General features: G+C 43.1%; 1 protein-coding gene across 1 annotated transcript; it reads right to left on the reverse strand.

Annotated features, from left to right (window-relative positions):
• Positions 1–1632: 1632 nt before the first annotated feature.
• On the reverse strand, positions 1633–6437 carry aoc1 (amine oxidase copper containing 1). Its single transcript, XM_074693878.1, has 4 exons — positions 4901–6437; positions 2694–2982; positions 2298–2430; positions 1633–1902 (listed from the first exon to the last, which is right to left on the reverse strand). Exons 1-4 carry the CDS (start codon positions 6435–6437, stop codon positions 1633–1635), a joined length of 2229 nt encoding a protein of 742 aa, XP_074549979.1.
• Between the last annotated feature and the right edge of the window lie 4362 nt (positions 6438–10799).

Raw genomic sequence — 10799 nt, forward strand, 5'->3', positions numbered from 1 at the left:
AGTGGTCTCCTTTTTATAGTTGAATTTATTATTATTATTTTTATTATTATTATTCTTATTTTCAAATAAAGCTTTTTTTATACAAATAAACATTGAATTTTAATCAGATAAATTTTGGTTCACTGAGCTGATAAGTGTTATATGGGCTGTCTCCAAACATTAAAACACAAACATGCGTCATTTGTGAGAATCTACTCTAGCTCCTCAAGATGTTGATAATAGTTGGTGTTTGTTGATTTTTTTGTTGAAGGAACAGAAAGAAACACAAAATCAAGTTTTAATCGGGGTCAATCTCATGCCTGACTGTAATGTGAACATTTGTATGCATGTTAAACTATAAAAAGCCTGTTTAGCTGGATTTAAGTGTGTTGTTTGCAGCAGCATGTTCTCATTGCTCTCCTATAGTTTGTCTGATGTGACGTGCGGAGCATCATTACCATGGGGACAGCTATAGGAATGCTTGTTACAGGGTTTACATTGTTTTTTGTTCTCTCCTCTGCCTCTGTCTATTCTCCAGAGCATGCATAGCTTTCATGTTATCCCTCTTTTACCATGCGCTCTGTAAAACACAGGCACACACTTATAAAGAGTGTGAAAACAGACATTTGTTGGCCAGGTGCCTTTTTTCTTCATCATTATTTACCATTCACACAAACTGCAGGATCCACTCCTCCATTTACCACTTATAGTTTGTTTGCTGGCTGGCCTGCACCCATATCATTTCAACAGACACTCCCAAATCCACCCACAAAACATGATCACACTTTGATTTATTCAGCCTTTTACGAAACTTTGGCTTGAGGAATTGTCAGGTAACATGGCAATGTGAGGAATGTTTGCAGAAGGGACAAAGCAGATACATGTGCCGCTGATATCCAGCGTCACGTTGGATGTAAAGTTTGGTTACCAGGGGCAGCAGCACAGTCAGGAGGTATCCTGTTAGGGGGGAAGGATCCGGAATCAGGCTGTTTGCTCTGTGAGACCTGTTGTCCTTCCAGTAAAAACATTCCCGTGGCGGGGGTGAGCAGAGCGCGCTGAGAGCCTGCGGTTTACCACACGCAGGGCGGACACAGAGCATCCTGCATCCTGGATGCTCGCTGCTGCTAAACCTCAGTCATGGAGACGTTGACATGGGATTACATGAGCTCCAAAGACCCCTCTCTCATCACAGCCACATCCCCTTCCTCACAACAGGTTACACAAAGTCTGATTGAGTGAGGAGCTTAACCAACATCTTTGAGACTTGTTTCTTTTTGCAGTCCCCCTTTTTTTTGTTTAAAAACACTGGAGACACACGTAATCGTACATTCAAACAATTTATGAGCCAAATCTAAAGATTTAAAAAGACACATGACAATGACATGGTTTAAAAAATAAAGGAAAAAAAACACTTTTTGTTCTAAAATAGTTTCCTGCCCAACTTCTTTGATTTTCTTTAACTTTTAAAAAATATCAGGTAAAGAAATGTCCTTATTTGGTCTATTTTTTTTTTTTTTTTTTTTATTTCTGAGGAAAAATGACTTAAAGATAATCCGAAAACAGCTTTTATCACAGTGACTCTGTTGGGTCATAGAAATGTGCAGCATCATATTTGTGCTAAAAAAGAAAAACAAAACAACACAAGCCAAATCTCTAGACCCCTGCATAGGTGCCATCATAAGAGAAAGGCTTGTCTGTCACACAGTGACCTACGACCTCAGGTGTCCACCTCTGGACCTTAGGCTTGCCGTTTTTGCCTGGCCGGACGATGATGGTACTTTTGGACGCCAGTGAGGGGTCCTCGTCAAAGAAGTTGAAAGGTCGGAGGAAGAAGCCCACGGCGTTGCCAGGTGTTGCTGTGTTGGGGATGTCCTCTGAGTGAGGCACATGCAGGAAGCCCACGGTCACCCAGGCAACCAGGTCCTACACACAAGAGAGCAAACAGCACGTTAGAGGAGAGCAGGACGTATAAAAAGTGTTTTTATCCACATTTAAACAGAGAAGGTTAACATGATAGTCAGGGAGTAGAGCTGATAAAACATGGCAAGAAAAACAAGAAAACTCTTCTTATACTGAGGAGTCACACTGAATCCTTCTGCTGGCTGCATTCATATCTGACTTCCAGCACATGTTCCAGGCTACAGGGAACTAAATTAAAACCACATTAACATGTTTATTTCATTGTCTCGTCTCCAAAAATTACTCATTTCAAATTGTGGCAGGACAAACTCGTAGGCCTATCTCTGAAATCTGAATTATCAGACTGTGATCTGAGAAGAAGAGGAAGCTCTGGTTGTTACTGAAGTTCATGACTGTACCTGGTTGACTATATCCTCGTTGTTGCGGATGAAGTCCTCGAAGGAAACCAGCGGATCCCAGGGGTTATTCTGAGTGTATATGCTGCTGCTGGAGGCCTCGCTGTCTTTGTGACGTGTCACAGCCAGAGGATACCTGCAGAGAAGTCACCACGTCGTGGTTCATATGAACTGTCAACAGGCTTGATGTAGATCTCCTTGATCCTACTGTTTTTTGTTGAGTAAATCATCACAAACAGCTCATGCTGAAAACTTGGCCTGAATGCACAGAAGTTGAGTGTTTACAAGAGATCTCAAAGTGAGCTGAGCCAAATGTGTACAAAATGTTCATTGGTTGATTGTGAAGGCAGTGAGACTTGAGGTAACTATCAAAGCCCCACCTAATAAATACTTCATTACCTTGACCAACTGATGCCGTTTTCCTCTTCCCAGCCTCTTGGAAGAACACTGTGAGCGTGTGAGTTGAACTGGATGCGGTAACCCTTCTGGTGCCCCCATCTGTTCTTCTCATTGGGGTTGTAAAAGTGTACATAGCGAGGGAACTTTTTGCCAAAGCGGAAAGCTGCAGACCTCTCAGTCTTATGCTCCGTCCTGTGGAGTTTGGACTGGACAATGAAATGTTTTGGACTCCAGGGGTTTGTGAAGTTCACCAACTTCAGGTCTATGGACTCAAAGCTGTTTTCTCGGCCTGTGTCACAGTGAAGACAGAGTTTCAGGGAAAAAAGTTGAGTATAACGCTTAAACAGCTGGTTAAGGCATTCTTATCTTTGCATTGTCGCAGAGACATTTAGATGTTTGTATATTAAGTTAATTATTGATGCACAACATCAGGCTAATTGGGCCAGTACTCCCCCTTTATGAGGGGTTAAAGTCCAGTTAGCTGGTTTATCTGGCCTGCATCAATAAAAGACAAAGACAAAACAAGGTTTCTGTTTCCTTTCACTTCTGTCACTGCCTTTGAATTCAATTCAGAGCACCTCTGAATGAAATAAACAGAAGACTGTTCCATCATGACTCTTCTCTGTCAAAAACCATCAACCATCAACCCCTATTTGCTTCATGTCTTACCCCCTGCTTTCTTCACTCCAAAATGTTTTATTTGCACTTGTTTATTCTTTGTTATTAATTTGTAATACTGTGTCTGCTACTTCAGAAATGAAGCACGTCTGTCCGAGACAAACTTTGCAACTGGTACATTAAAGTGCATCATGCACTGTGCCGTGTCATGTCTTCTCCTAGAAGTTACAGCTTGTCCATGTAACTCATGCTTTGGGTTTCTTCACTGGCTCCTGACAAACTGGGTTATAATTGTTGTGTTGATTTTTAAAGCACGCACTGCTTCCAAGTACATCTCTGATCTCATTCAGTCCATGTGTCATACTAAACCCGGGCACGCCCTGCTCTCGTGAAGCCCGTTAATAATAAAATCAGAAAGCCTGTTAGTCAAAAAATGAGTTTGGATTTACTTGATATTCTTAATTCTTATTATATATTTGATTAATGATTCATGCTTCAAATAAAGTAGAAGCTATCACTTTTCATTGCTTTTAGAGTTTTTTCTACTTTAATAACATGTTGTTCTTGGATCATTCACGTTATCTGTACCAGAGCTGTTTTAACAATGTCACAGGGCCCCCCGGCAAATTATTATGTTGGGGCTCCTTGCATGCTGGCTTTTGTCAACAAGAACAACCAAAAAATTAAATAATAAATAAAATGAAAACTTTTTTGTTGATTGGTGGTACCCCTTAAACTCATGGGGGTGGGCAAGCCCCAGAAACTGCCCACCTTGCCCACATATTAAGACAACTCTGACAGGAAGCAAATTCTCTAAAATACTGGTACAAATGAGAGTGAAGTATATAAACTAATTTTCTGACTAACAAGCCTTGAGGTTTTCTGAATAATGGGCCTTCTAATTTTCTGACAAACAGGCCTTCTGACTTTAGGCCTCAGATTTTCTGGCTAACCAGGCGTTAGACTAAAAAGCCCTCTGATTTTCAGACTCACGGCCTTCAGAAGTTCTGACTAACAGGCCTTTTGATTTTCTGACTAATGGGCAATCAGTTGTTCTTACAAATGGGCCTTCAGGTTTTCTGACTAATGGGTCCTCTAATTTTCTGACAAATGGGCCCTTCTGTTTTTCTGACTAATGGGCCTTTATATTTTCTGACTAACAAGCCCTCTGATTTTTAGATAAATGGCTTTTCAGAGGTTTTGACTAATTGGCCTTCTTACAAATGGGCCTGCACATTTTATGACTGACAGGCCTTTTGACAATAAGCTGGGCGCCAATGTAACCTGAGGTTGCCATATGAGGCTGTGCTTGTGGTCCCAAGATAAGAGACTGATGAGCATAGTTGACCTTTGACCTTTTTTGTCAGAGCTCCCACCCTCTGGAACAACCTTCTTGAAGAGATCAGACTTTTTGTTCTCCTTTAAATCTCTTTACATCGGACATTTTATTGATGGGCTTTCACAGAAGATGTTATCCAAGGGTGTATTAAATTTTCAAAATAATACTTTTGTGGTTTTTTTTCAAGCAGTAGCATTGGCAGGATATACTATATGAAGTTTATTGTAATTATAATTATTATTTTACTCACCAGCAATGTCCAGATCCACTTTGTAGTGGATGAGGTGTGTGTGTAGGTTACCCAGCACATGGTTGTACACCTTGGTTCCATAGTGAAGTCCATTTGGTGTGAAGAAAGTGGCGTGGATGTATCCTGTAGCACTGACCTTTACCTCCATGACCCCATTCTGGTAGAAGAGGAAGTCCCAGATGTAATCATAGTTGTAAACTGTTGAGGTCGTACGCAACACCAGCACATTGTTTTCCAGCCCTCCGTAGAAGTTGTACCCTCCCTGGAAGTCTGAGTCAAAATGTCTCCTTAAGGGCACGGCAGTGTTCATCTCAAAGATGCAGAGTGCGTTTCTGTGGCGCACAGGCTTGTCTGTGTCGAAGAAGTGATAGAGGTCAACAAACTGGGCGATTTCAGGACAGTCGATTCCAGGTGCAAGCTCGTAGCTTGAGGCGCCCATTGCCCAGCCAGCATCGATGTACTTTGTCTGCATGCCAGCCGGAGTGTCACCGGAATAAAAGGCAATGGCTTCTTGGAGGCTGATCTCATATGCAATCCTCTCTCCATTGAAACGGAGGTCAAAGACTTGAAGCCCAGCTGAGGAGCGGACTCTGTAAGCAAAGGACCATCCAGCATACTCTACAAAGTTTCGGTCAACATGGTAGCGGGGTCCTTGAGGCTCCACAAACTTGGGACCATGGATATCAGAAGGGGTGTTGCTCTTACCCCGAGGGATGTAGGTGGAAAAGAGGTCACTGTCATCGTGTTTGGGCAGTTTCAGCTTCTCCACATCTCCTGACTCATATTTTTCCACCAGTTCCTCAACACTGTCAAAGTACACGCTGTTGTACCAGACTTTCTCGACAGTCCACTTCTCTGGATTCAGGTCCCTGTGGTTGATGAGCACCTCAAACCCAACAGGCTGGATGAAGAAACCCTCCACATCCTTCTGCAACATGACCCAGGTTCTCCTCTCACCTGGACCCAGGCCACGGGGGGCAATGTCTGAGAATGTAAAGCAGCGGTCAGTGCAGTTGGTGTAAGAAAACCCTCCCGTGGTCTCAAACAGGAGCTTGTAAGCCTTGGTCGCGATCTGCTCCAGTAATCTCTCAAGATGGTAGTACTCAGACTGAGTTATAGGCCTTGATTCAAATAGGATGGGCTTGTTTCCTTTGAATGTCCTGACTTCATGGGAGTTTGGGGACGGCAGAGGACTCACAATGTACTCTGTGATGTTGGGCTTGGTCTGGTTACCGAACATGACGACCACACGGGCCTGGCGCGGAGGTTTAGCCTGTCCACGGTCCAGGGCTCTCAGAGCTTCATGCTTCCTTGGCAGATGCAGTTCAATCAGGAGGATGCTGTTTCTCTGAAGAGTCCTGCTGGTAGCATCAGTGAGCTCCAGCTCTGGGAGACCGTGCAGGTAAGTCCTGACAGCCTTCAGCTCACGCACCGAGAGGTCGGCGAACATGGGGGCACCATGGTGAGCCCAGTCTCTGGATCTGGAACCACTACAGGCAGCCAAGCAGACCAGCTGCAAGAAACAGAGCAGCCTCATGGCTCTAAGAAAGGAGAAAAGAGGATCCAGCACCACATTAATGAAGGACAGTGGATGTTAAATGATTTTACACAATAAACAGGGAGAAGCAGTGCAGTTTGCTCTTTTGGTAAAGCTTAGAGGAAGTCGTACAGGCATAAAGGGAGGAAGACAGAAGCTATGTGCAGCAAAGAGCTGGATCTCAGAATTGAAATGTTTTAAAACTTTTCATCTGAATAAAGATGAAAAAATTCTCTAGCTTCGAGTTTGGATATTTCTCTGTTTTCCACCTCGCTCTTGTATCACATAATCACCCCATTGACACAGAAGATCAGGTAGATGTGTACAGTCAGTATGCTTACAGGCACACAGTGGTCAGACTAAGGTCATAGCTCAATCACAAAGTCAAGATAAGGGATCTTGGCTTGTCTGTGTGTACATGTAGAAAGAGAATTGAACTTCTAGCTGAGGACGTCTCACGCCGCTTTGATAGGTGGTGCCGTGTCCTTTCTTGATAAGTGAAGCTGGGTGCACATTTCAGTTCACCTGAAGAGGCAGGAACATTCTAATGACTATGGCCAAGATGGATGCAGCTGTTCTCTATGTTTTTATGTTTGTGCCATGGTGTTTGTTGTGTTGGAGCCGTGGACAAGGTGAGCGCAGCGACCTTATTTATTATGGTCATCTACTTCCTCCTCCAGCAGAGGGGGAACCAAGTCCTGCTGAACCCAACCACAGTCCAATAGCAATCGCTTTATCCAGGTGTGTCAACCAAGCTTTGCTTAGTCCAATCTCTAAGCTGTTTACATGCATTTCAACAGTCTGATCTCGCACTGACTGAGCTCATAGTCTGATTTCTGAAGCTGAATGTAAACGTACTGATAGCGATATGATTAAGAGATTTGACAGAATAGGTATAAAAACAAAACATAAACATTACTTCAGAAGAAACTTTGAGGATCTTAGAACTTAAAACTACACCCACAGAGGACACCAAACTCCACACAAACTGTTTGGATCTCTCTTAATCAAAATTTTCTTATCCGTAAATTGTAAATTTAAATCAGTTTCTTTGGAAAACCAGGACAAAAAGAAAAGCCTAGGTTTCAAAACTTGCACTTCCAACATCAGATCATTCATATCCAGACAAGTTAGTTTTCTTTCTGCAGAAGCCAGTCAGCTTTGAATTGTGTCATCACTGTGCTTTTATTAAATAAATCTCTCTTTCCCTCTCTGCCAGGAACACAAACTAAACTCTTCACTTTTTGTGCTGCACACTTTAAAACCAAACCCGATCTCTAAAGCACGTTTTCCATGCTGATTGAGAGAACAGAGCAAGCTGTCTTACCTTCAGTGGTTCTCTTTCTCCACGCACTCGATGAAATGTAGGATCAGTTCACCTCTCCCTCTTTGAACACTGAAGAAAACAACCACAAAAAAACAATGATCATTGCACTGCTGTTTACTTTTCACCACCTACTTTGCAGTGAGGGAGACTGATTGGCCAACAAAGGGCTGTAAATGTGACGAAACAGGTGTGCTTTCAGATAAAACTGCAGAGAAAGCAGGTAGGCTGTGTAAGAGATGTTCAACTTCCTGTTTTAGATACTTCATGTATGACACAGAAGGCATGAAGTGAAGAAAGACAAGACCAGGGAAAAAGACAATTAAAAAAAACAAAAACAAACAGTTGACTTGGGAGTGATATAACAGTTGTGGAAAACTAAGAAGACTAACACATTTTGCATCATTTTGCATTTCCTGTGGAATAAATACGTTTCATTCTTACACATAATGTATTTGCAAGCCATTTGAGAGCTACACGCTTCACGTGACTTCCACACATGCTAAGGTGCTTCACACAGATACAAGGACAATCAACGTCATTTGAGACATTTATAAGGATATTTCTTCATTTGCACATAAACATCATGACGAGGTAGACCTTTGTACTGCTTTTGGCTGCAAGAGATCAATCTATTAAGGCCTGAGTTAACCATTAAAAAGCTGTCCTTCAGAATGAATAGTGTGTGATTAACTTCGGGGACTCAGGGACTTTATGATTGTTTTTTGTCCTTATATCAATAAATTGAATAAACAGACAAGCAGGAATAAAGTGGCTCTGCACACATGGTAACATGCAGCCTGGTGCAACAGAGTGATGCATTTTTCATTGGTTAGCTTACTGACAGGTACAGGCAGGTAGCCAGACAGGAAGTTAGGCAGGATAAGTCCAAGGTAGAGTCAAGAAAAGAAAGCTCAATAAAGGGACTGAAATAAAGAGGAAATTAAACCATGTGTCGAGGAGACATGCAGAGTGAGTCTGAGGGGGGACAGGTGGATCAGTCAGACTAATTGGAAGTGGGAACAGGTGTGTAAATGATACTGCATTCGAGGCAACCCGTAACTCGTATGTTTCCCAGTTGAAATCACCGAGTTCAGAACTGAAAGCGTTCCAGGGAATTTACGACTTCGGTTTGAACGCAAGGAATTCTGGGATGTAAACAAACCAGCATTGCAGAGATTTTAAGATTTATGCTTGGTCATTTCAATTACGAAAGGAGCCTGCAAGTTCTTTATTGAAGTGAAACGGAGGAGGGGAAACCACAGCATCCATAGAGGCTGCCATATTCTTATAGCACAGATGTGACGTCACAAGTTGTAACTCGTAGTACATTGATCTAGTACGAGTTCACAGGTTGTAACTTACGAGTTTGACTGCTGTTCCAGGGCATTTTCATGAGTTACAGGTGGGATATATACGAGTTACAGGTTGCCTCGAACCCATCATTACAACTTGCCGTAGAGAACAACACAATTTGCTGATGCCTCTTTAGTAACCAATGGGTGGTGAGACTACTGGTGCGTTTGAGGCAACCCGTAACTCGAATATTTCCCACCTGCAACTAGTGAAAATGCCCTGAAACGGCAGTCAAACTCGTACCAGATCGGTGTACTCCGAATTACGACTTGTGACGTCAAGCCTGCTCTTACCCCAAGGGATGTAAATTGCCTGGAACGCTTTCAGGTCGCGACTCGGATATTTCAACTGGGAAACATACGAGTTACAGGTTGCCTTGAACGCACCATACGTCCATGTTTTACACCAGGAATGTCAAACTCGTGCCATGGAGGGCCAAGAGGCTGCAGGTTTACTTTCCAACCAAGAACTCCACCAGATGATTTCACTGATTATCTCACCTTCAAGCAGAGAGCAGGGACTAATCAGTGAAATCAGCTGGTGGAGTTCTTGGTTGGAAGGAAAACCTGCAGCCTCTTGGCCCTCCATGGCACGAGTTTGACATCCCTGTTTTACACAGTCTGTGGTGGTCAAAGACCTCCCACCTTTTCCCTTTAACAGTTCCATTTCTGACTTCCAGTCACTGATGGCGAGAAGTGAACCAACAAAGTGACTCAGCTCAGTGCCATCTCTATTAAGAGACACAATGTGTGAAAGTTGGTGAGGGGAAACTGAGCTGGGTGTTACATGCTGGAAGAGTAAATTATGACACAGTTTGAGTAAACCCTCACGCCATCAGAAGCTTCTTCTTCCCCTGTGCTCATGCTAAGGTGTGGTGGCAGCTGTGTTTGAGGCTCCTCACTGCAGGGTCAGGAGGGCACACTTGGGATATTGGTGAGTCTGAAAGCCTTCAGTCCCCATGTCTGTTGACACGCTTCATTGAATAAACGCCCCCATCATCCCTCCTGAGACGCCTCTCTTTACAGGATTAGGCTCTGACAAACATCTCTTTATTCTGGGGCTGAGACTCCTCCACCCCCGCCATCACCTACAGCCTCCTGTAACGTTTGACAGCGCACACTCTGAGGGTGAATCCGTCACTGGTCCGGTGCCCAATGTGTGCCCTCACAGCTGTGACCTTACCTCTGGTGTCCAATGGCAGCGGCTTCAGATGCTACTGTACGTCTCTGGAGTTTTCCCCCACGTTTAAAACCCTGCATCAGGGGCTCCACTCCCCCATAAGGAGAAGCGTCACTTTAATGAGGACTGTATCACATAGGATCAGATCAAGGACACCAAGGGGAACAGTGATCAGAGGGACAGCGAGCCCATCAAGACGTCTCACACTGATTAACAAGTCGAGGAATTTTTGAAAATTTCCCAGGAGCACTTTAAAGGTAAGTTTCACTCTTTTTTTTTTTTTTTTAAATAGGAGGGCTTATTAAAAAGATGTTAAGAATGTTTTTTATTTATGATACTAGTGAAGGCAAATACTAATTTGGAATTATATTTTTTAATTTCTTTATATAGACCCTGAACTCTTTTCATTTTACTGTCTTTAAACAGGAATTATAAGCACAACCCTTCAGAAGAGGAACATGGAGACGTTATTTTTGTTTTTTCTGTTTGGACTCCACGGAGTG

This window comes from Halichoeres trimaculatus, unplaced genomic scaffold, assembly GCF_033239565.1.
Source record: "Halichoeres trimaculatus isolate MK-OKI-2021-1 unplaced genomic scaffold, fHalTri1.1 fHalTri1_scaffold_18, whole genome shotgun sequence".
Lineage (NCBI taxonomy): Eukaryota > Metazoa > Chordata > Actinopteri > Labriformes > Labridae > Halichoeres > Halichoeres trimaculatus.

Coding starts and splice junctions, on each gene's coding strand:
- aoc1 (XM_074693878.1), bottom strand. CDS start 6,437: ATGAGGCTGCTCTGTTTCTTGCAGCTGGTCTGCTTGGCTGCCTGTAGT. Junction 2,983..4,900: donor AGTGGATCTGGACATTGCTG/GTGAGTAAAATA, acceptor ACTGTGACACAG/GCCGAGAAAACAGCTTTGAG. Junction 1,903..2,297: donor ACGAGGATATAGTCAACCAG/GTACAGTCATGA, acceptor TCTTGTGTGTAG/GACCTGGTTGCCTGGGTGAC.